The 26,690-nt window shown below is 39.1% G+C and overlaps 1 protein-coding gene across 3 annotated transcripts in view; it reads left to right on the forward strand.

Moving 5' to 3' along the window:
- The window catches only part of ANK1 (ankyrin 1), a 1,899,552-nt gene that overhangs the window by 1,539,573 nt on the left and 333,289 nt on the right, over positions 1-26,690 (forward strand). For all 3 annotated transcript variants that reach the window (XM_044082993.1, XM_044082990.1, XM_044082992.1), the window contains one exon: positions 17,606-18,161. In XM_044082993.1, coding sequence (XP_043938928.1) covers positions 17,606-18,161 — 556 coding nt within the window. The remainder of the gene's footprint in view (positions 1-17,605; positions 18,162-26,690) is intronic.

Below are 26,690 nucleotides of genomic sequence, written 5' to 3' on the forward strand. Positions count from 1 at the left end.
GTTTCTAGTTAAGCTTTTAGGAAGGATGAGAGATTAGTAAGTAGAGGTGCACCGTAGAGTAGGGAAGGTAGTGGGTAAGTGGAAGCAAGAACTTGTTTAGTGGAGGAAGCTTTTGTGCCTACAGAGGATTCCAAGCTTTTGGTGGGTCTTGTTGATGCTGTGGTGTATGTGTATGCCGAACTTCAGGTGTTTGTCTATAAACACTTCTAGCAGCTTTGTCTGAGTAACGAATTCAATGACTGTGTTACTTTAACACACAGTCCTTTTTTTCTTATACCTACTGTGGCTATAATTTTGCCTTCTTCAGTTCTTATCATAACTGTTATACCTGATCCCATCTCATTTCTTAGTGACCAAAAATTTACTTTCACCATACAGCTGCAATTTTTTTCACATCTCATTTCTAATGCATATTGTATCAAAGAAACATAGAATAACCATTTTAATTTTTACATCATTCTGTTATGATCAAGAATTTAACTTCATGTCTAATGTTTACGCTTACTGCTAGCACTAAAGCATTATTCTCCTTTTTTTACATCCTTTGTGGTTGTACCTTTTATTTTTCTCCTTCTCACTCTTGCTGAATGGATTTTTCTTTCTGCAGCTCATTTTCTTTATGTATTTCTGTACCCCCTTCTTATCACTACTTAGGATATCAAACTTATATTGTGTCTGTATTTCCACAGTTTTCTGTCATTGTTTCAGTATTCTGTATAACATCGTCATCTGCTGCTGCTTCAGTCTCTTCATCATTTTCCCTTCTCCATCATCAATTTCAACCCCAGTGGTACAACTTTACTAGCAAATGCTTTATATCTACCTTTTTTACTATTCTTTAGGCCGTTGTCCTTTTCTTTCCTGCTTTTCCTTGCTTGTTTCAGTATTTCCAGCCTGGATGTCAGTAATTTTTCCTGCTTCTGTAAAAGTTAATCTTCAGTAGATTTCTTGGTAAAACCCTGTTGCCAGTGCCTTTTAAGCTAGTTCTTTCCGCACATCTGCCGGATAGTATACATTCCCTCTCTGATTCCATGATGGTGCTCTCCTATGTTCCCTCGGCAAACACTCCTTCCACATTGTAAATCCATTTTACATCATTGCCATTTGCTGGATCATCCTGATTCATTAAATGCACCAAGATCAGTGTTTCTGAACCTTCTTTTTGCAGTGTTGTCATCATGACTTCCTCACGATTTGCAGTCACAACAGTTCCCATATTTTCTTGCTCCATTTCACTGTCAGCATTGTCCTTCAACTTGGAATTCTTCCTTGCTGCAGTAGCGGCCCTCTGTCTCCACCTAGCAGCCTTACAGTTGATTCCAACATTAAGTTATTATTTTATATATTTATTTATGCATTTTTTGTTTACACTGTAGGCAGCTGTGTAACAACGACTTAATACGTATTCACAGGATGCAAGATTGTTGGTTGCTTCCAGTTTTGATGCTTCCATCCCAGAAGTCCTCAGTGTTGATTATTATGTCGTGTATGCATGTGACATTTTTTAGGTATCATTCATGCAATTGATTTTAATAATATATAAAGTCAATAGATGATGAAAATGGGCAGCATATTTTATTTTGTCATTCTTATCACTCTAAACTGCTTTTATTATTTTCCGTAGTCCATCAACATTTCCACGTTTTCCTTTTTTTCTTTTCTTTTATATAATTTGAATATCCCCCAGAATGCAGTTTAAATATTGCTAGCAATGTCTGATAATCTGTACTTAGTGAAAATTGTTTCCATTTAAATAAGGATTGAATTTCTTTACACCCCAGTCCCGCTTATGAGGTTCTGTTGTTGAGTGCTCATAGTTACTTTCAGGTTTGATCCGTGATGTAAGCTGTATTTAATGAGGTAAATAGCAGCACTGAGTTTCCCATATGATGCATAGTGTATCTGCTTGGTAGACACACCAGAATCAAAATGGGAAGGCAGTTCATCAGATGTGATCATTTTTTTATACTTTTGTCTTCTTGAAGGCATATTCGCAGCCCTCTGTCTATTTCTATCCATAATGCTTTTGCAGGAAGATATCAGTGACCCATACTTCTCATCCTCTTAGCACACAAAATCTGGACAAAGCCAAAAATAATGAAGGGACAAAGCTCCAAAAATAGATAGAATTTTTGGCAGTCATGTACATGAGTACCTTCCCAGGTATGCAATAGCAAGCCCCACCTAAACCCTGAATATTCATGTTGATGGCTTCACCGGCAACATGAGTATTTATCAGGTATTCGGCACTTAGCTCAAGAGGGCACTACAGTTACCTTCTGTATTTTGTTTTTTATGTTTTTGCAAGGGGCCATACCCCCCACCCCCTGCAAATTAAATATACCAACTCTGAGATATCACTACATTGAGGAAAAGGGTAAATCGTTTGCATAATGTCACTATCAAATCTGGACAAGCATCATTTGAATACAACATCATGGCCATTTGGCATGTCAGTCATGGAAGTGACACCCAGGCCATGAATACATCTGCATGAACCACCTGGGGAGGCACGCATGTACAGGATTGCCCAATTTTTAAATATTGCTCTTATAAACTTAGAAAGTTACAAATGTCTGTCAATTTTTATTGAATTCATTACTCTGTGATTTGCCACAAAAATCCAGAAAGCCACAGAGTTTATGAGGAACAGACCAAAATTGTGAGGCAAAACTCTGGACATTCTGTACAAATTTGGACAGTTGAGATGTATGCAGTGGCCAAAGTAATTTAGAAAGGTTCCGAAGAAATGTGTGGTGGTAATACATCATTTTATATTTAGAATCAAATATAACAAATTCTAAGGCCTGACAACTTCCAACAGAACTTCTCTTTATATAATAACTTATGTAGTCAACAGTATGAAATTCCTTTCCTGAAAATATCCCAGTTATTTCTATTTGTTGTGTTTTTAAGCCTGAATAAAACAGCTCATACGCTATTCAGGCGTTCCTTGTCATTATCTCTGGTCATCACCAGGATAGCATTGTGTGTCTGTTGCTTATTCGGAGTTCATTTGAATACCTTGTACATTTTCTTTTGCTGGATAGCTGTTGCAGATGCTACTTTGAGTGTGGCAGTTAAATCCTGGCGGATTGCTACCATGTTAGGAGAAAAAGCTTCTGCAAGTCTTCACAGGGCAAACTTTTTGCAGTATTTAGCAATGGGTTAATGGTGACTTTGAAAGCTGAACACGCACACATTTCCTGCTTTGCCCAGCTTAAGCACATGCATTATAGTAGAGGTGATTTTATTTAAAGTGTGAGATAGCACTTTGCAGCTTTTGTTTTGTTTTTTTTTTTTTCCATTTTGTGTTTAACAGCTGAAGGCAGAGTCATCATGGCTTCACACTGATCTTTGAGCTAGGATTTGGTTCTGGTTTAGTTTTTGGCTTTGCTCTTTATTATCCCCATCTCTTTTTTTGAAAAACTTATTTGGCATTGGTGTGATTTGGATACTTTTTTTTTTCCCCGAGGCACATTTGTTACTGTCCTTGGCTGCAATGTCTAGCTTCTTAGCAAAGTTGTTGTTTGTCTTTTTGGCTTTTCCCGGTTAGGGGTCGCCACAGAGGAACTCCGGTCTGCTAATGATTGGCAGTAGATTTTTTTTTTTTTGGCGCTGAGTTGCCAGCCCAACACCCAACCTTCAGCGAAAGCACGCCCATTCACGCATGTCTTTCGGAGGCCACTCAACCGTGGGGAGGACATGCAGACTCTACACAGAAGGCACTCCAGCCGAGAATCGAACAGGAGAACCTCTTGCTGTGAGGCAACAATGCTACCACTGTATCACCACGGCTTCGCAGAGTACAATTTCGATATGATTTCCTGTCTCATCTCAGCAAAGCAATGTTGTTTGTTGTCTGTGTGCTGTGTATCACATACTTATAAGTTACTTTTCTGCATTCACCTTCATATATCCACAGCACAGTTACTTTTTCATTTCCATATATTTTCAGCCACTACATACATCTTTACAAATTTACCTTTCCTTGTTACAGATCTAAGGGGTTAAATGATGTTTCAGTTTATAAAAAGAGCACCTAAAACCGAAAAGCCAATTAAACAACTCAGGAATAGAAACTGCTCATAGTACTAAATATAACATTATAGGAATTTACTCTGTTCATGTCCTCTACAGAGCAAGAATTCCTATGTAAATTCCAGGATATAAAACTCAATGAAAACAAAGTTATTGTGGGGGAATTTAGCTACCCAAAGCTCAACATCAGATAAATATGCCCAAATATGAATTAGCTGTTAAAACAGTGTTGGAGACATAATATGAAATCCAGATAGAAATGGGAATATGTTAGAGGTTGTGCTGAAAAGACTAGGACCTTTGCCCTTCTTAACCTTGTTTGTACCATGTGTAATTAAGTCAGATTAAGATGCCATCTTCTTTAATCTGAGTAAAATCATAGTCGTGCCTAAATAAATCATCCTTCCTAGACCTAATCATTGGAAATATTATGATGTAATAAATGATTCTTATGAAAACAGACCAAGGTACTGTCCTCAGTGACCTAATTATGTCTGCTCAGAATATGTTCAATGATTTATGTTATTAACTTCTAAATTCATAAACACATGCCAATAAGACACAAATTCAACAGATATCCTATGTGTGGAATCACAAAAATAATAAACTATATAACAAAAAAAGAAAAGAGGTACTATATAGCTGTCAGAATTGCCAAAGTCCCCTGGGTCTGTGGCATTCAGGGCTAAAGCATCCCAGATTACCTATGTTTGTGAAACAGCATGGGAAGATGGAAGATCCATGTAGCAGGATTAGAAAGGCTGATGTCCACCATGGGGGGGGGGGGGGGGGCAGAAGAGATGCAACCTCTTGCAAAGTAAGTACAAAGAAGTGAGTGGGTGAGACTAGTGACATATAAGTTACGGTGATGTCATGCTGCAGATCAATCCAGAAATAGTTAGACATGCAAGGAGACCTCCAAGCAGTTTCTCAGACATGAGCAAAAGTGATATCATAGCCACCATGGGGATGGGGTTAGGTATGAGAAGGAAAGCTGTGTATGATTACCAGAATGTCCCACTCCTTGGCATCTGACTCTCAATTCTGGTGTGAGTAAACAGGCTGATAGGGATCTTACCCACATAGGAACTGAGTAGTCCAGGGAACAAATGGTCTTGGCACTCACCCTAGCACCCATCAGTGGAACAAATTGGAAGTAGAGTTCAGGTGGGGTGCCATCAGGTAGATTGTGTGGATTTAAAAAAAAAGTGATCTTAATCATAAAAACATAGATGAAATCAAGTACAGGAACCACTGATTTTACATATCAAATTTTGCACTCAGCATGGTGTCACAGGTTGAAAGCAATAAAATGGTGTGCTTTAATTGCATCAAAAAGTGAAAGGAAATTTTTTGAATGCAACTTATCAATAAACAATGAAATGATCACCAATCCACAGGAAAAATTGAATGTATTTTCAGAAGAAAAATTGCAACATCACAATAATCAAAGGTATATATTAGAGCTCTATAGCAGAGGCATCCATTAACTTCAGGTATGATAAATTCTTGGAAACTCAAGTTCCATGCAACCAGACATGGTGGTCTTCCACAAAAAAATTAAGGAAAACCTATTTAGTCACCTTTCTTACTGTATATTCTTTATAGGTGTAGCACACTGATCCATGTGAGCCTTTTTCTGGCCGAGCCCAGAAGCACATTCTGCCTTAGTAAGTTGATCAAAATAACACAGCAGGCAAATGGAAACTGAGGGAGTCAAATCTTATTACTAAAGGAATGATGCTTGTTAAAATAGCCTTACTCCTTTACTGTAATCTTCAGATAAAATATTAAGCAAAATTTTAGCACAAGGCTACATCCCTTAACTATAGCAGTAGGTACAGTGGTTCCAGTTCACAAAATGGAAAGTGGCCTCCTATTGAGCAGTTTCAGATGCAGTACTCTGCCTAGAGACATTGCACTAGTCATGATGAAGCATATCCAGAATGACATAGAGGGTTTGCTTAGTGGTGATCTTGCCTTCAGAATCTTGCGAAATCCTTTAAAGACGTAACTGTAACATTTGATGAACGGCTGATAGTGCATACTGTTTATCTTAACCTTGTTAAAGCATTCAGCATTATACCGCATAAGGAATAATGACAAATTCACAATAGCTGCACCATTAAATATCAGTCAAAATGCATTGCAACAGTAGTTATCCGACAGGATAAAAAGTGAGGGAGGGGACATTATCTGTCTATCCTGTTGAGGCTTCCCAGTGATCTTCCACATGGCTCTGAAATGAGCCCATTTAATTTTGGACTATTTTCAGATATAGAATTGGGAAACTGGTTTTGAATAACCAAATAACCATAATTATTTCAGTAACAGATGCCATAGTTCTCCATAACAGGCTACACTTGGTCATGACATGGCAAAAGAGCAAAAATTATGATTACAAAATAAATTGTCATATCTTTAGAATCATACCCTGCGGTCGAGTGGCCTCCGAAAGACATGCGTGAATGGACGTGCCTTCGCTAAAGGTTGGGTGTCGGGCTGGCAACTTGGCACCATAAAAAATCTACTGCCAATGATTAGCAGACCGGAGTTCCACTGTGGCGACCCCTAACCAGGAAAAGCCAAAAAGACAAACATTCGAATCATACTCATTAAATAATTAAGACAGTGGTAGACAAAACTTTGAACCACAGTTATAATAGCATATTCTATACAGCTTTTCCAATTCTAAAGAGTTTGTCTAATCACTCTAGTGGATTAGTGTACCCCTTTATATATTTTTTTATTTATTATTTAACATTTGTTTACTGGGAAAGTCCAACTTGGAACAAAGCCAATTTTCAGTGGAGGCCTGGGGAGAAATGCTCCAGACACATGTCTTTGTAACATGGGAGGAAACCGGAGTACCCGCAGAAAACCCACATGAACAATGGGAGGACATGCCGACTCTGCACAGAAGCCACTCCAGCCAAGAATCTAACCTGGAGAACCTCTCGCTGTGAGGCGACAATGCTACCACTGCACTACTGCACCGTCCAAAATGCATTGCAATATATCTCACTGGTCTGTTACAGAAAACACAGTGGCACTGCATCACAGAGATGATATAGCACCATTTTGTGGACCAACATAGGTTTTTGCAATTACTCAAGCTTTTGGGCTAGCAGGAGCCTTTCATCAGGATTTAGTAAGTTGACTTAATAGCTAACCAAAAGCAAGAGTAATTGCAAAATCTGTATTGGCCCAATAAAAGGTATTACTTTATGTCTGTGTTACAATTTCTTTATATTTTGCGTTAGTGGACCAGCTTATCATTTCTTAATTTTCCTACCATCATGGTCTAATCCATTATTGAATACATTGTTGCATTCTGTAACCTTCAAGCCATCTGTAATAACTTCAAAAGGTGCAACAATTCCTTATTAGAAAAAGGACTGGAAAATTTGAACTATTCAGAAAACTTCAGGGATTGACATTGTAATCTGTCATCTGTTTCTTATAGATAACTTAGATATGGCCTGTTCCTTGTCTGTAAAGCAATGTCTGATTTGTTTCTTGTTGAAAGTCTATACCTGCCAGAAACTACTACAAGTATCTAACACCAAAGCCGGCAACCTAATACTTATCAGTAAGAAAAGAAAAAGTACAGAGAAGGGACCAATACATTACACAATGCCTGTCAAGACTATGGAGTACTCTTATCATTATTGTCAGAATAAACAGTTTATTAATGTATTACAAAATAATCTTAGAATACTGATCTAACTACCTCTGTTTTTCTCTGTCGCTATTTTATATTTATGAGTGAATTCTCATTTGTGTGAATTATATCTAGATGAATCTAGTTTTATGTAGTGTTGTATGTAAGCAGAAGTGTGCAGGAAAATTAATGTTTGAATGAAAAAGTGGTAGTTGTGATGCCCCTGCACTGACCCAGTAATCAAGGAGCCTCAATCCTCACCACTGGCAGCAGTGGGGAGCGTATACACTGGGAGGATGACAAGTACACACACAGTAAAGTGCAGTTTCCCTTAAGAGCACGCAGAAATCACAGTCAATCTGGGTCTAGTTTCTCCCTCTTTCTCCAGATCTCCATTAAGACTCCTCACTGGCACAGCTATAGGGTTGAGAGCTCAGCTGAGTGGCCAAGCCAAAACCTCCAGCACCCTTTCTGTCCAACCAGTGCTTCATGTCCCTGCCCAAGTAGCTGACACATGCACAGTTTGAGATTTGATCTATATACCAACACACACACACCAAATAGATATACAAGTACTCTAAGATCTTAAATATGTCTCACATATATCAGCCACAAAGATAGGTTTAAATATATTTAATAATAAATAATAAAAGAACAAGACAATGCTAAATATGTATTCACAGTGACTTCAGAGTTCAAAACCACAGGAAATATTTAAAACAACATTGCAGGACAGTCTCAAATAAATAAAGAAAACATCTAAGCTATACTTTACTATATTCCTATCTGAATCTAAAAGGGTTACTATGCTCTAAAAACTTATTTACAGAGCAACATGCAGGCAGAAGTACAGAAGGTGGTGATGAGTGGATGTTTCTAGAAGATATAAAATGCACAGTCTCTCTCTGACAGAGTTCTTAAATTAATATCAGATATTACTGCTGGGTTAGCTTGGATGACATCATGTTTTGTCACCTGACTTTAGTTCCCAAGCTAAACCCCCACTGTAAAATTTGGCATCTCTTTGTGAAAAATACATCTCTCTCAGATGCTTGCAGATCCTGGAAGTCATAAAACAATAAAACACTTCTACATCTCAAACCTAGTACTTCTCTTTCAAGACAGTATAAAAACTTCTAGCTTTAGACATAGTGTCTGCTACTGAACTGAAACTGAGAGATAAGTTTTATAGCACAATCGTAAAGCAATTTAATTTCAACTTATTTTCTTGACATTTTGCTAGTTTGTGCAGTTAAAACATATACATTTACCCAGTTACAATAGTTTATATACATTTCTATTCTAAGCCAGCAGGGCATGCTGTGGTTACATTTTAACTTAGTACTTTACAAACCCTGTTCAACACAGACTTCTGTATCAGCCGTTTAATATACACAAATAACATACAGTTATAATATAGTGGTAACACAAGCAATTGCATTGTGCTGGTATTCACAAATGACATATAACTATTTACAAAATTCCAGATAGCTGGGCTGGCAGTATCTCCTTCTGTTACATTTCTGTATAAATCATATTAATATTCACAAATGACATATAGTTATTTATAAAATTCCAGCTAGCTGGCTGACAATATTTCCCTTTTGTCACTGTTGTGAAGATGTGCAAGAGTGTGTTATAGCAGTTAGGAAAGAGTTTACAGGTTAGAGTAAGGAGACAGATTCAGTGTTGTATGTTTTGTGTTTTATGTCTCTGTCATGTTGTCTTGTGTAGTGGTACTGTTAGGGAAAGAGATTTTAGTAAGATAATGAGTAGGGTTAGGGTTAAGGGTAGGGTTATAGTTATGGTTAGGGTTAGCACACGAATAAGATGGTGCAGAAAAATTTGAAAGGTCTGTTAGCAAGGTGCTTTGTAATCCATGCTATAGAACCCTGACTATAATCTAGGTTCTGCATTTTGTGTAGCAAGTGGTGGCAAGATGTCTAAAATATTTTATTGATTCCAAAAATCTATGGTGAGTTTGTGATAGAGAATTGCATCTGTTCATATGTTCAACAATGCTCTTGAAAATAATTGGTTTGAACATTTCTGATTAGGAGGCAGAGATGTGCACCGGTCCTGTAGCCCTGAGGAGAGGATCTGTAGGGCTGTGTGAAGGGGGTAAAATAGGGCTGTTTGGAAGGGGTATAACTAGGCTGTTTGGTAAGGGTATAACAGCGCCGTTTGGAAGGTGTATAATGGAGCTGTTTGAAAGGGGTATAATAGGGCTGTTTTGAAGGGGTATAATAGGGCTGTTTGGAAATTGTATAATAGGTCTGTTTAGAAGGGGTACAATTACTATGTACTTGAAATGAGCGATGACTGTTCCTGTATTGATGGGAGAGGCTGAAAATGTGTATGATGTGTTGAATATTGGAGTTAAATTCATGAAGCATTTAGGGTGCAGGCTGCAGGAACTGGGATTACACGTAGCCGTTCATTGCTTTAATGTCTGTTTTACTTTCAATATACTATTGGCTTTAAAGTGAGAGGGGGATTGTGGGTTTGTGATTATGCTATAGGAATGTGTAGTGAGATGTGTGAAGGGTTTGAGCTGGGGCTGCTGAGTGAGGATATAATTTTGTGGTCCTAGTGTTAAGATTGTGATATAAAGATGAGTGAGTTTTAGAATTCATCTCCAATAAAGTATTGATGATTTTTCTAAAAGATGTTTGTATTAGATGACATTACTGTTTTTCCTCTTTAGGAATAAGCAGTTTTTACAACATTAGTTGTACTTCTGCAATAAGGATGTTGCCATGGGAAGGTATCATTGTCCTCTTTGTTGTTTGATGCCTTCCATTTAAGACATGATCTCTCTTTTGCTCTTATTTGCTCCTTAGTGGTTGTGTTAAACTAGGGGCACATGGATCCCGTCAGCTTCCAAATTCTGAATGGATATAATACGATGATTGGGTTGAGAAGGGTCTAAGTTATAGAGCATGTTAATTGACAGAAGGGCTACCAGTTAGTTGAGCCATCTTAATAGATAATTTGGTTTCCATTAGTTGAGAAAAGAGGTTTATATAGGTTATGTATATAAATAACAAGTAAGGTCCTTATACTGCCCTCTGCAAGCCCTAACAACATTATTTCATCTTCTGTTTCTGTTTCTTGTTTAGTATCACCTGTCATTTCCTATTACCAGGAAGTTAAGAGTCCCACTTGGGTATGTTTGGGTTCATTTTCTTTAACAGCAACGTCACTATAAGCTTACGTCGTACTTTATTGAATACTTTGGTATAATCTAATAACTACATCTTTCATTATTGTATTTATTTAATATTACTTCTTCAGTGAAGCTATAAATTGTGACTCTAGCTGATTATTATTGTGTTTAGTTATGTTATCTACACCTCCTAACCTGTTTAATTTATTTTGAATTATATTTTTATAAGTAGCTTGTTAACCATTACCTTTATACACTGGGTGGATGTTCTTCTTGTACTTAAAATAATTGTAATAGTGCCTTTAACACACAGAGCAGGGAATGCATGAAGATATTTGTTATTTTTTACATTATCCTCATGTTTTTTACTTTATCTTGACCAGAAAATAAGGATCTATGGTGCAGCCTTATTTTGATTATTATATTGGCTGGAATGCAATCTCTCATTGTTTACTCAAGGGGTGAGCAGAAATGAAAAAACAATTATTATCATTTTTTTTTTTATCTGAGTGTGTCCAGACTTTTGGCCTATGACTTCAGTGTACCTTAACCTGTTGTATCCTTGGCTAATGGTGGTGGTCAGGTCTATATTATAAGATCGAAGTTACGGAACATCGAATACAATATGGTCGACACCATATTATCGAAGTTCTGTAACTTTGAAAATAAAAAAAAATATTTACCCTAATGGGTTTAAGCAGGGGGGCAAGCCCTTCTGCACCCCCCACATCCCCCGCTACTTAAATATACCAACTACGAGATCGCACTTTAATGTAGTATGGTGCAGAAAGGGAAAATTTCCCTTTCCTGCACTGTAGCGCAATCTCGAAGTTGGTATATTTAAGTAGCGGGGGGGGGAGGTGCAGGGGGTCTTGCCCCCCTGCCTACACTGGTTAGTTTTTTTTTTTGTGTTCTACATTTTTTTTTTATTGACTTTCGATTGTTTAATGGTTCGATGTATAAAGTTCGATGTTTATACATTCGAAACATTAAACATTCAAGATTATAATATAGACCCGTGGTGGTCTGCTAGACCTTAACTTATTAACCTGTTTGGGAGTTTAAAATAGGTTAGTAGAATATTAGTCAAATTATCATGTAGTACAGCCAGTAAAAGTCATGATCATAGTCCTTAGTGCTTTTTATTTCAGGCAGATGAGCTCTGAAGTAAGTACATTTGGAGCAGCACTTATCTGCTTGAAATAAAGAACACCATGGACTATAATCATGACTCTGATGTAAGTAAATTTGGAGCAGAGCTCATCTGCTTGAAATAAAGAACACAGCGGACTACAATCACAACACTGAGATTTCCTTTTTTAACCTTGCACCCTTAGCATAGAAAACAGATTGACAAATCAGAGCTTTAAACCTCTATGCTACCTGTGGAGGGCTTATAAACAGAAAAATGTGACCCCGCTATGCATTTACACACTGTTTACATAAGCTTTTCTTACTGTTATACGCATATCTTGCTTGTTTTTTCAGAGACATTTTGTTGTGTATTGTATGTATACATAAAGGATTTCATACTTCATGCTGTCCGTGCAGAGGGTATGGCTTTCATGATGGATAATAGACCACCACAACTGTCTTACGGCTCTTCAAACCCAAAGGAAATTAAGGAGTTGGCAAGATTCTGTATTTACAGTTCCAGCCCTCTTCTGGAAGAGGTGATAAGGGAGACCTTTGGCAATAAGGATTTATCAGGAATGGGTTTCTTGGTACAGGAATAGCATGGTCCTCTTCCAGTGCTGCTTCATTCAGCAGGGCAAGGAGGAGATGACAAGTGACATATCCTCCATCCTATATCATGGAGGATTTCTCTATTCCTTTTTAAACTTTCTCTTTAATTCTGCAATCTATTATCCAGATGCAGAGAAGAAAGTAAGTTGATGCACATCAAAGATGTTTTGGACTAATGACCCAAGTTCAGCTAGCAGTCCGGAGTCAGCCAGTGAGGTATGAGTTGCTGAAATCAACTTGCATATCCTGGGGAGAGGGACAGGTTCATAGATTGGTACTAGGCTATCGACCCTAGGGCCTATACAAGCCAATCCATAACAATTCCCTGGAATCAACAGAATCCAAAAGCAGTGGCACCAACCAAGGAAGACCTGGAAATACAGCTCTTGTGTAATGGGCTCAGTGGTTTTCCAAGACTACCAAAAAATGAAAAACCCTCTTACCAAGCATCTCAAGGATTCAGGAGGAAACCCTATAACAAGCTCAGCATAGCTAACAATTTACCCTGCTTAACTTCATCAGAGTTTAATTTAATTTAAAATATCTTTTAATCCTAATTCTGTGATACTGTCTCCCTCTCCTGATATTCTGTGATGTTATGAGAAGGGGTAAACAGTGGGAGACAATGGGCTTGATGGTCATAGTCTTGGAGTGGGTGAAGGTAGAAACCAAAGACTAATAAAACAGACAAAAATGATTTATCTTTGTCTTTATATGGTATCCAAAGATAATGTGATGTCAGGTTCTCAGATCCCTGGAAAGTCAGGGCTCAGTCCCAGTGCAAGTTAAGCAAGTGTCTTGGTTAGGACAACTACTAACTCTGCCTTCAGGCATGTCTATGATGGAAGGTACAAGCCATCCTTCCACTCAACAGACCTACTCTGCCAAGAAGTGGTCTTCCATCTGGGCAGAGAGTTACCCAATACCTCCTCAACCGGTAAGTTAGTAGGAGGTTCTATGATCTGTCTGTAGCACCTAGTTGATTTAGAGCTTAACCATTCAGTTGTCATAGTACATTTCCACCATTTTTGGCATACAAAACCTTAATATAATGCAAATTATTTAACAGAAGGAAACTTAATCTGTACATTTTGCCTTGTTTTTGCAATAGTTGCCTTCTGTCTTCAGTCCCAGCCTTCAAGGAATACCAGAAAAATTTAAACCTCCCATCTGTCTTTACTTCTACTATCCCATTCCAGCAACTAGTTCCAACTGTCAGCCATGATTTATACATGCTTTCATATAGCTCAAATAAAATGTATTGCCATGTTCTTCTCATAATGTCCCATCCTACGTATCCCATTTTTTACTTGTACTCCTCTTGCATTACATCTTTGCTGTCTTATCCACAGTTTTTCATTTGTTTTCAAGAGAAACAAAACGTCAAGTTTTTCCAGTTTGTTTTCATATATCATGTCTTCAGCTCTCCCTCACTCCCAGTAACTGTTGCCTTCTCCATCTCCAGTGTCATGGTTTACCATTCCTTATAAGGCCCCCAGAACTATACTCAATACTCCAACTGCAGAGTACCTGCTAAAGGAAACATTATTACCTTGCTATTCCTGGATTTAATTCCCGTACAAATTTTTAAAAGCACTTGATACATCTTCACTGCCACCCTTACACATTGAGCCTGGTGTTGTAGGTTGTCTTTATTGACAACCTTTTCCTGCTCCAAGTTTTTCAGCCGTATTCTTCTAATTGCATATTTTGAATTTGTTTTATCATTCCCATCTACAGCAGTAGCGATGAGTATAAAAATGCTCATAACTGACAATTCCTTAAGGGAGGCTGGCATCCCTGCCTTCCAATGAAGGACCCCCTCTCTTCCCTAGAGACTTGCCTTTTATGTCTGACAGGCTTACTTGTCCTTTGCTTAGGCTGGTTTGGTAGTTTTGAAACTGACTTTTGAAAGATTGAAAATGCTTTTCCTGGTGTCCAGTAACTTTTCTCCTAAGATTTCTGGGTATCTGACCCTTATTTCTAGAGAACATTATTTATTCTTTAACCAGGTTCAGTTGTTCCTTAAGACTGTCCATGTTTAATTCTGAAAACATTCTCAGACGTGTCATTAATCGACTCCACTCACCTCATCATCTTCTTTGTAAGGATTGATTCAGGGTAGAGAGAGCTCTTCATACTGTTGGTATGTGCCATCAGCACAGGTCCTACCTGAAGAGGATCGTGAGTTTATGAAGACAGGGATAGTTTGTTACTTTTTCTTCTGACTAAGAATGGGCTGGTTGTGGCTAAGGAAGCCCTATCTAGATTGTCTGTGAACCACTTTGTTTCCTACCTCCAGATGATGACCCTCTCATTAGAACTGCTGTAAAAGGCCACTTCATCAGGGGTGTGGCTGTTCACGGTGATTTTTTCCAAGAATATTCCCATTTCAGAGATTTGTACTGTGATCACTTATATTCAGTATATAGGTTAATTATGGCTGTACTTTTTCTAATGAATAGATTTTGCACTTGTAATTTTTTTTTTTTCTGATGGTAGTAAGTTTTAACATGCAAAAATGGATGTAATACAAAGATATTTCTGCAAGTTGATTCCTAATCTACTTTTATATATGTACACATACATACATGTGTGTGTATAGATATATTTATATATATATATATATAAACTAAGGAGTGAATTGCTTGTAACATGCAAGTTGTAATTTATGGTAGGAATACATTGTTATTAATTTAATATTTTCATGACATTCTTGAAACTGCATGCAGATTCTGGCCTGTAAATGGCATGTATTTGATATGGGCGCTGCTCAGTTGATAAACAGTGTGACACAGAAGAGGCACAAATATATGAACAGTGCACTTAGGATGGCTTTTAAGCTTTAGTGAATGCTGCTTGTTCCTTCCTTTATTCCTTCATCATTCATTTTTATAGCTGTTGTAACTGCCACAGCAATGGGGAAAGATGGACCTGCTTTTGCCACTAAATTTGCACAGCATTTGTATTAGTGAACTAGCCACTGTGACCTCAGTTGCAAGGTAACTTCAGGTGCAGCAAGGAATTTACTTACAAAGTCCATTTTTTTTGTCTTTATTGCTTTTTCAGATATGTACAGTTTGCACTGGAGTTGTAGTGAATACAACATGGATCAGTTGTTTCCAGGGAGTAAAACTCCCCCAGACCTACCTGACTTCCTTACGTGCCTGCAGTGTGGCATCACTGTTACAGAAAAAACATGAAAGAGAGGGGATCCAGGTGCAAGAGTAACAAAAAGAAGTTTGAGTTTGTACCTGGTAACATTGTCCATGTAAATTATATGCTGAAACACCGTAATCCTAGAGAGAGAGGAGAGTCGGTGACAGGAAACCTGCCATGTTTTGGGCAGAGTAAGTTTAATTCGCATGCATGACTAAGACGGATATATACTTACTCTTAAAGGTTCATAAGGTTTAAAATTTTAGGTTTATATCTTATTATTGAGTTTTTGGAAATTCAAATTTCATGTGATCAGAATGTTATGTCTGGGTTTCTGAAAACTCAAACAAAAAATGTTGATTTTGCAGGGGGCAAGCCCCCTTGCTACCCAGTATGGGAGGCTGCACCCCCCCCCATATTCCCTGCAAATTATATATACCAACTCCTAGAGCACACTACAGTGGGAAAAGGGTAAATTCCCAAAGCATTTATATGGAGATCATAGTACAGTGGAAATTAGGAAATTTACCATATTTCCCACTGTCGTGCAACCTTGGAGTTGTTATATATAATTTGCAGTGTGTGTGTATGTGGGGGGGATGCTGATTTCTCTCTCTTTTTTTTTTTCATTTGTGTTTTCAGGAACCCAAACATATGGTCCCAACCATATGAAGTTTGAGTTTCTGAAAACTTGATAATATGATATAAACTCAATTTTAGTGACCCTGAATATTCCACTGACAATAGAGTTATCCATTTTTCAGGGGTATAAATCCATCCACAGCACCTTTTTTCCATTGTTTTGCATGTGGGGTCAGGGTGTCACTTCAGCTGTGACAATCATCTAGAGCCAAGGTTTACACTGCTTGGTGTTTAGCCCTGAAATGGTAGCTCATTCACACCATACACTTGCATGCACATACCATTATGAAATTGACAAAACAGATTATGGTTCATATAGGTACAATATCTTAACATGTCAACACTACAGGAATATTATTCTGCATTCTGTAGCCATTTGCATGTGATCTAAGAACTACCAGAAGAGCTGCTAAGTGGGTACTTTATTATGTAGACTAGTCAAAAGCTAAGCAACCTATAGGGAGTAAGAAGTAGGGGGGGGTAACTGAAGAGCAACTGGGGTGCTATTTGAAGGTGGTATAGGACCCCCAATTTTTCTTGTATGAGATTTGGTAGATGTTCCACATCCTGTAAGCATATGAAGGGGATGGGTGTCTGTCAGTATCCAAATAGAGACAGAGATATTGCAGAGGAATTCAGCTGAATGGGTACAAGGAATGTGTGCTCAGTGCTTTTATAGCAAGTAATGCTCGAAAGCTGTGCTGTTTGCTTCATTCTCAGTCCCACAGGGCTGAGTTTCATTCCCACTGCAGACAGCTGAAAAGACATATTTGAATTGCACTGTTCAGGTGTGAGTTACAACATAATACTCATTAGGTACTTAAAGTCATTTGTTTGGACATGGCTTCTCTTGCACTATCAGATAATGTATAAATCTGGCATCAAACAGGTGGGAAAGCTTTAAGTAACACATCGAAGTCTTATGGACTGGCTAGTAGTTGTAAACAAGTTCATCTTTATGTTTTACTTGGGAGGTAAAATGAGAAGCAAATGTTGAAACTAAAAGTATAACCAAAATAGAACAGTTGAAAAAAAGAGAAAATCAAGGAACTGAAGTATACTGTCTGCAGCCAGAAGTGAGCTGCTGTTGTAGCCCCGCTTATCTTCTTTGAGTCCATCTTTCTCCATGCTGTATGTTACCAGTAAAAATGGCTCTTGCATTTGTCCTCTCTCTGCCCATTTAGGTTATGCTTCAATGCATGAAGAGCTGCTGTCCCCAGCCTCAATGCAGTACATTCTGCCATCCCCGCTTGGAGGTGACCATTACTGGAATGAAGTGACCAGCCTGGAGGCTGTTCCTATTGCAACCGCAGAGCATGACTCCCTAATGGACATGACAGGCATTCAGGTCTGGTCGTGTGGTGTAATGCCACCTTTGGTCGTGGCTGAAGATTCCTCTCTTGACTGTAGCAAGGCCGAGGACTCTGATGCTGCAGTGGAAGGGAGGCATACGGACAGAAATTTAGAGGATTCCTATGAGCCTGACAGGACAGGTTCTCTGGATCTTGTTGAGTATGACACTGCGGACTCCGATGCCATGAATGGTCTGAGTGATTTGCTGGACTTTGAAGGTCAGAGGTCAGAGGTGAAAATATCAGAAAGAGAAAGCCAGTATCCTTCTTCAGCAGATGAGCAGGATACAGAGAATGGGGTTTCTTTTGTTTCAGGGCAAAGGAGCATACAAGTAAGACTGACAGACTCTCCGAAGATAAACCGAGTCATTACAAGGAACAGCAGCAGGTAAAATGTTAAATAACTTAATTAATATTTAAAGATGCAGCAACATTTTTTTCATTAATGTATGCAATGAATGTGTGTGTATGTTTCTGCATATGTGTGCCCATATGTGTGTGTGTGTGTGTCTGCTGATGTGAAATTTGTGTCTTACCCAGTGTTATTTTTTATCACTGTGACCCTTTCTAAGCTATATATTCTGTTTTGAGTTCACCCAGAATATATTCTGTTTTGAGTTCACCCAGAATGTCTAAATTTAGGCCACTGACCATGCAATGATTATTCTGTGATATAATGATTCAGTAGGATTTGATATTCCTTAATGATAAGGTGGTTATATGTTACTATACCATCAAATGGTATTTTGAGGTACACCCATAAATGGCAAGATAGTGAAACTGTACAGGTTTGTGGAGTGACCACAACATAAACTGCCTAACTATGCCCATTTTAAATTTTAATGTATTCCTATGTGTGTGTGTGTGTGTGTGTGTGTGTGTGTGTGTGTGTGTATATATATATATATATATATATATATATATTTGTGTGTGTGTGTGTGTATATATATATATATATATATATATATATATATGTGTGTGTGTGTGTGTGTGTGTATATATATAAATCAGTAAAGAATGATAAGAGCTCAGTGATTAAACAGTCAGTGTTTCACATCTGTAATCCCTGAACATCAAACTTAACTATTTTTCCTCAAGACACTTAAATGCAAGCTAAAAAAATTAATGTGTCTTTATTTTGAACTGTAGACAAAAATGTAAGCAACATTTATTTTTTTTATTTTCTAATCAGAAATGGATTTCAAAACATTGGCAAATAAGCGCAGAGAGCCAGCCTTCTATCAATGTGCAGTGTTAGATTGGTTATGCCACCTAAGACCTATGAAAGACATATGTTACACGAATGTTCAGTATTAAATTTCAGCAGATTCCAACACCACATTTTTTTCCTGCCTTCTTACTTGTATCCCTTAATTATGTAAATGCTGTTTGACCTTTTACATTTCTGATAAACTCTCAAGTATTTACTTGTAGTCTGGCCTGCTAGTATTCTCTTTTCCATGTTGCCCAAGCAGCCAACTTTTAAGCTACTGCACTTTTCCAAAATCCATTCATAACAAGAAATTTGGAAAGGAATGAAGGAATACAATGTTTGAATGCTAATAATTCCTTTTCTTATAGCTTAATGGTTTATTTACACCTGGAGCACAAAGCGGTAAGTGTTGCATTTCCCAATCTCCTGACAAAGGTTCACTACAGCAAGGAGAAGGTTAAGCGACTTGCTCAGCATTACAACAAGTTGACTCCTCTTTCCATAAGCAATGTGTGAATTCCTGGGCAAGGGATCTGGTGAAATGATTCTGTATTATGCCTTGCTTTGATAACGATATATAGCAATGTTTGTCTTGCTGAAAATCACAAAAAGTGCCACAAGCAAGGGTTTACAATTTATTTAATGTATTGTACTATAAAAAAATGTAATGCATGACTGCATTCTCACCTTGGCTTCACTTGGTGTGGTGACTATACAGTTGCAGTGATCAGTGTCAGGTTTCCTCACACACATGGGGAGTAACTATACTATTTCCTTGGTCAACACAACTTTATCCTGGGTTCACACCTCTGCACTTATGCTGTTGTATCAAAACACTGAAGTTATTTATCTGCATAACTGACATCCTTAGACAGCAGTGCTAGCACAGGTCTGATCTGAAAGGCATCCCATAGAACACAACAGGCCCCATGACCAACTGTCCCATATATTCAGTTACTTCCTGTAAGCTAGGTGACCATGCTATGCTAGTGTTGATGATTTTCAATGTGAGCCAGAAACTTCATAAACATCTTTCAACTTACACACATACTTTGAACAGTTCACTCATCAGCCTGTATTTGAGATGTGCAAGTAAATCTTATGTTGGATACTGGGAAGGCAAGCAAACTCTAGACAGAAAGTTCCAGAAAATGATATTCTAAAGCATACCTCCAAAGTGGGCCAGAATATTTGCTGAACAAACCAAGTAATTTTGTACATCTGTGTGGTTTTCTGGAGGAAATAACTGAATCAGACTTGAGGTGTTGCCTTCAGATGGTGCATTTTATGGCTTTCTTTCAACCTTCTGATCTATGTATGGTGCATATCCCTCATCATTGGTTGTCTTATGAATATTTCAAATTTAAGTCTATGTTTTAATGTAATTATGACAATTTTTCTGTCTTTCCCCAAATGATAGTTGGAATCTCCCAGTAAGACTGTAATACTACAGAGGTAGTGTCCTTCTGTAAGAAAGACAAATACTTTGCACATGTCTTTCATGTATGCACACCAACAGCTGCTAAAGATATCCTGTCTGTGATTTCCAACCTCAGTAAAGAAGACCTTTATCCAGTAGAAAAGACAAACACATTAAAAATGCAACTTCAGGCTCTTCTGCGAGTGATTTGTGTCCTTTCATTTATTTATTAGTAATCTGGAAAGTCTAAATTAGCTAAAATAATTTTGTATATAATATAGATAAAATCATTCAGTAAATGACAAATAGAGTAAAACGGATAAACCCGTTAAACTCAAGGCGCTTTTTAGGAGCAACCTGAGACACCCCGTGGTTAAGTAGCTTGCTCAATGTCACATGAAAGGCAGATGGTGAGTGAGGGTATCAAACCTTGGAGTAGAGGAAGATGTTGGTTAGCAATTTATAGCCCTCATTTCCTGCACCAAATTGTTCCAAAATATTTACTGTAATAAAAAAAAATAGAAGAATCTAAAGTTACAATAGTAAGATAATAACAGTTGCAGACTTCTAAACAGAGCAAAAGCCAAGTAATATGGCAAGCAGTGAAGTCAAGAAGTAGGTGAACACATACTATCTAAGCTAAACCAGCTGCAGAGGAGGGGGATGCAGAAAATCAGCCTTAAATGGTAAGAACTGGGTAGGGAACATTCTTATAAAAAATGTGAGAGATGTATTTAAAGATATACCAGCCGAGAATGAGAGGAAACAGAGACAAGATGAGAATTTCAAGGCAGAAAGCTGAAGATGACTTATAATGCTTGAACAGGGTTCATAAATAATCATAGGAAAGAAGCCACTACAATGAAGACAACGAGAAATAAATGGAGCAGCTGAGTAGGACTTGGCGAGGGAAGAAGAGCCGAGAGAGAGAGAGAAAGAAAGAGGGAGAAAGGGAGTTATCTCCTATATCAAGAAGTCTGTTTCCACATATACTGCTTATAGAGATGAGTGTATCTACCCAGCACTTTTCGTAGCTGTTACACCAGATCCAGATCCTCTCCCACCATTGAGGTAGTACTCCATTTCCCTACAGCTCTTCATCTCTGTAGGTCATGAGCCTGAAAAATGGAGTTTTATAATTATTTATGCTGTGACTGTGAAAATGTGTGTGTGTGTGTCAGTGTGAGTGAGTGTGTGTGTGGCCCAGCTACCACTTACAGTTTGTTTACATTTATTGTATGGATTTACACATTCACATCAGTAACTTTTTTGCATGAGGTTTTGTTCTATTTTAGGTATTCAGTTATTGCAAGAATTCATTTCCATCTACTATGGTTTAAAAGTAGCACATTAAATTAAAGTTTGATTGGTATGATCTGCTCACAGGGCTGTATTACAGTGTCCTTGACTACATTCAGCTGCAGGTTTCTCTCATGTCCTTGGTAATCACAATATGGCTCTCTCTGGTATGTGGGTATTGTTAGAAATATATAAGTACCCTTTGGGAAATATGTAGTTAACTAATAATCATTTTTGTACATAGTGGCCACAGCAATAAACTTCTCATCCATAATATTGTTTTTTCCAGGCTTGCTGTTAAACTAATGCCTGGAAACTGCTTTGCATCATTGTTGCTGCAATAGTGGATTATCAACAAAAGGCTGAAAACAATAACTTGGCCTGTGCCATATAGTAATAATAATAGTAATAATAATAATAAAAATAATCATTTTTTTTAAATGTTGAAGGTACAGGAAATAGGTCTTACAAAATGCATCAACATCAGCTTTTTTACCAGTACCAAGGACCAGTGTATAAGATCCGCTTGTTCTTTCTGTTCATTTTAATAACAAGTTTTTTTCCGCAAATGACTGAGGAGCAGGACTTTGGACACTGATCTGAGGAAGGACTCCATTTTAGTAATGAATGAAAAGCATTTTTGTGCTGATATATGTTCCTTTAGATGGATTTGAGAGAGAAAATATCTTTCTGTGAATTAGAAGCCTTAGAAGAGGAATCTTGAGGAGGTCAACATGTGGTCCAAGTGAATTTGAAAAAAAGTCCTCTAATGAATAGCATAGGAATAAAAGCAGTAGGGACAGAGGCATCATGACAGAAGAGGGTAGAATACCAACTCTGCTAAATAAAGTAGTCTGTCATAGAACTACTACAGGAAGATAGAACAATGCAGTAGGGATTGCACAATATTGATCAGTTCTGTGAAGCATGTTACCTGAATTCTGAAAGAGAAGTAGGCTCTAGGGAGTGCATACATTCTACCTCTGTAATGGAAATAAGGTCTTAAATATTTAGGCAATTCCTTGATTCCTCACAAATGGAGAAGATAACTTAGCCAGAATCAAGCAAAAAAATATAATGTATTCTTGGGGTGCAGTAATTTCACATGACTGAAAGGCATTTTAAGTTAATGACATACTTTGACATTATATGACAGAAGGCAGTTAAGATGTGGAGCTCCCTTAATAGACTGCTTCCTGGGGCAGAGGTTTCTCTTCCTGAAAGAGAGAGCTGAAAAATAGGAAAATTAGTAAAACTTAGTGCAAGAGCATCTTTAGAAGTATGCTGGTCAGCTAAGTAGACCTGCTAGATTAGCCAGGAAGTCATTCTGTCTCTGTAGGTGGCCTTAGTGACTTTGTGAACACTGCTTCACTTTTGCAATCAGTTCCCTGAGAGGAAAAAAAAACATGTGCTTTCAGAAATCATGCATGGAGATGCAGGGTCAATATGATCTGTAGACAAAGACACAAGGCACCTACTGCAAGCAAAACAAATGTATTGTCAATAAGATCACACTCAAGAGGTATCCATATATGGTATATTAACAAAAGCATCACACATAGGCCCTTATTTCAGCTGTTCACTGGAACCTTTCGAAACAGAAGCGGTAGAAAAACATAAAACATTCTTCAGTTCTTGCTGGCCTTCTCCTGTAGGGTACCCTGTTTAAATCATTAGAATATTAGGTTTGATTATTAGACCAGAGTACTTCCATGCTGGCCATGGGGAAGGTTGGGCAGAGTATAGCATGCCTGTTATAATTCTGCAGCTGTGGGAACGATGGAAAAAGATGGCATAAGCAAATGAGGACAGTGAATGATGACAATCAGTTTTCTCATTTATAGTAATTTTTTGTGGGGGGGCTCCTAATGTGTACAGCTGACCTACACATCCACCAATTAAATATAGTAACTCCAAGACAGCCATACATTTGGGAAAAGGGGAATACAACAAGACTTAGTGATTTTGGACTTAGTATATCTAAGTCACCATTTTCTTATATTCATTGTCACTATTTCTGGACTCACACTTACAAGTCTCAGGATTTACTTATTAATTAGATTGCTTAATTTTCAAAATCTAAGCTGTAACCATGTGGATGTAAATCAGCCACAAGCCTGAGTTCCCTTTCTAGCCATTCAAAGGTGGGTCTTCATTTAAGCCACAGCAGTGCTGCTCGCTAATATAAACTTAAGGGCCACAACTTTTGGGTTGTTCATATGTGATATTCACCAATACATCCACAACTCTGTTTCCCATTTTAGCACATGACGCTGTCATATCAGTTTATTTTATTTTATTTTTTATTTTCAGTTTGATTACTGGGGAAGTCCACTGGGCCACGAAGTACCCATTTTCAGTGGAGGCCCGGGGAGAAAAGCTCCATAGGCAGTACAATCAAGGTCACATAAAGCAAGTAAAATACAATGTCAGTAACAGTCAGGAAGATGTGAAATGCAGAGTATACATAGTAAGAGTGAAAAAACATTTTTTTTTTTTTTGCTTTAGGTAATTACATAATGTTAAGTTGTCTATCTCGCCTTCATTCTTGCTGGATGGGTTTGGAGCCGATCCTCGGCTCCGACTCGGCCACTCTAAAAGCTCGAGAGCTAGTTCCACCGGCTCGAGGCTCCCCTATATCCCACAATGCTAGGCGGTAACTCCTCAGATCTCGTTTGCCGCCACGCGATCGAGGTGCTTTTTCAACCGGCTCGCCAGGTTAGTTGAAATACTTAGTTTCATCTCTAGATAGACCCCTTTTAAGTTAGTGTTTTCTTCATAGTTTTAATAGTTAAATACTTTACTCCCCTTTATAGTCAGTTTTTCCTCCTAAATTTCCTAATTTTATTCCCTTGAACTTTAGGCCCAGTCCCTCCCTTCCTTAATAGTTGGAGTGACTGTGTTTGTAGGGATTTAATTTATAAGTTAATTTTAATTTTAATTTTAAATTTTTACAAGTGTAATCTGTGTGTGTGTGTGTGTGTGTGTGTGTGTGTGTGTGTGTGTGTGTGTGTGTGTGTGTGTGTGTGTGTGTGTGTGTGTGCTTGTGGTTACACTTGGACTCTTCCTTGGACATGTCCAAAGAATCGAAGGTCTCAGGCTTCAAGAAGTGTGATTCGTGCCGTCAGAAGATGTCTCTGACAGACGGTCACACTTCTTGTGTATACTGCCTGGGGCCTTTGCACCTGCAGGACTCATGTGCTGTTTGCCATGGCTTCAGCCCTAGAGTCCTGCAGGAGCGAAAAAATAAACTAATACTAAGAGGCTTATTGAAGCCTGAGGGTCCCTCGACTCAATCCTCAGGGAAACCCTCCAAGCCTTCCAGACCTTCGGCTCCAGTATCTGAGCCGTCTTCTGGGGTTCCTAAGGCTGTTCAAACATCGGCTCCGGCCAGAGCCGATGAATCTCGAACACATGCACCTACTATTTCCTCGGCCCCGGCCAGAGCCGAGGAAGACATAACTGAGTCGGCTCCGATCAAGTTGTCGGAACCGACATCTAGGAAAAGGTCCCGATCTCCATCTATCGGCTCCGTTCATTCAGCTCCAGCATCACCTTTGCTGTCTGAACGGAGCCATAGATCTCACTCCTCTAGGTCTTCCAGACTATCGGATCATGACCTTCAGAGAGTAGTGAGTTGACTTCTTAAGTCCGGGGCACTAGCCCAGATGCTTCAAAGTCCGACTCAACAGTCGAGGACTATTCCCATTACCCAAAATGTTCCTCCTCTGACTCTTTTGAGTTCGGAGCCGGGGCGGCTCAGACCCGAGACTGTGGTGGCTTCGGAACCGATACCTTTGTCTTCAGTGCCGTCGTCTGCTCCGATGTCTTCCTTGGAAAAATCTTGGTGCCGGACTTCCCTCGTCGGCTCCGAGGGGGCGAGTGGCATCGGACCCTTGTCCTACCCCGCTCTCCCTCTCGGTGCTTCGGCGCTGATGAGTTCGGCTCCGACATCGGCCTCGGAGCCATCACTGTCGGTGCTGGGGGAGGTTTTCAGCTTTTCGGAGCGGAGACCTCCGGCTCTGCCTGACAGGGGTGCCTTTGAGGTCATGAGGAGCGTGTTAGAACCAGGTTCAACTCCACAGTCGGCTCCTTCTGCCCCTCCTTCCACGGTGCCTCCAATGATTTCTGCTCACTCTTTCATCCCCGACCGCAGAGAGCCAGCTCCTCAGGTTTCCCCAGTGGGGATCTCCTCCTCTTCCGAGGCCTCTCCTGACCCAGTAGGAGAGCCCCCTAGGAAGAGGCAGTGCAAGAGGAAGCACATTGACTCCCCTGAGTCTGTCACCTCTGACACTGATTTAGAGGATTCTGAAGGTTCCCCTTGTTCCCCCTCTGAAGATGTCTCCTTTGCAGACATCCTCGAAATCTTAAAACAGAGGGGGAATTGGCCAGCCCTCAACCCTTCAGAGGATGAATCAGTGTATCTTGAGGCATTTGGCTCTCACCCTTCCACCTCCTGGGTGTCCCCTCCCTTTGACCCCCTTATGCAAGTGGTGGCAAAGAAGGCCTGGGCGGCTCCTGATTCAGTGGAACCCACCCCCAGGAGACCATCAAAATTCATCACTGCCCCCAAGGACAAATAATTTTTAACCAAGGGCGTCTCTGTTGATGCTATGGTGGTGGCTGCAGCCACCAAGAAGGAGTTAGCTGATCCTTCGGTGCCTGTTCATCCTCCTAACAAGGAGTCTAAGTCGATGGACAGGTACGGGAAGCGGATGTTCTCATCAGCGACTTTTACCATGCGATCGCTGAATTACCTGTGCCATTTCACTCGTCTTCAGAGGATCTGCTCAAGGAAGTGAGCGAAATGTTAAAGGACCCAACAGCTGCGGGTTTTCAGGATAGAATGAACTCTCAGCTGGCAACCCTTAATTCTATAACTAACTCCTCCATGCGCCTCCTTTCATATGCAGCGGATGGAGCAAGTAGAGCGGCAGGTACAGGTGTAGCCTTGCGTCGGCACACCTGGATGCGGCTATGCAACT

The sequence above is a fragment of the Protopterus annectens genome, chromosome 9.part0 (assembly GCF_019279795.1).
Source record: "Protopterus annectens isolate FY-2018-M chromosome 9.part0, PAN1.0, whole genome shotgun sequence".
Taxonomy (NCBI): Eukaryota; Metazoa; Chordata; order Ceratodontiformes; family Protopteridae; genus Protopterus; species Protopterus annectens.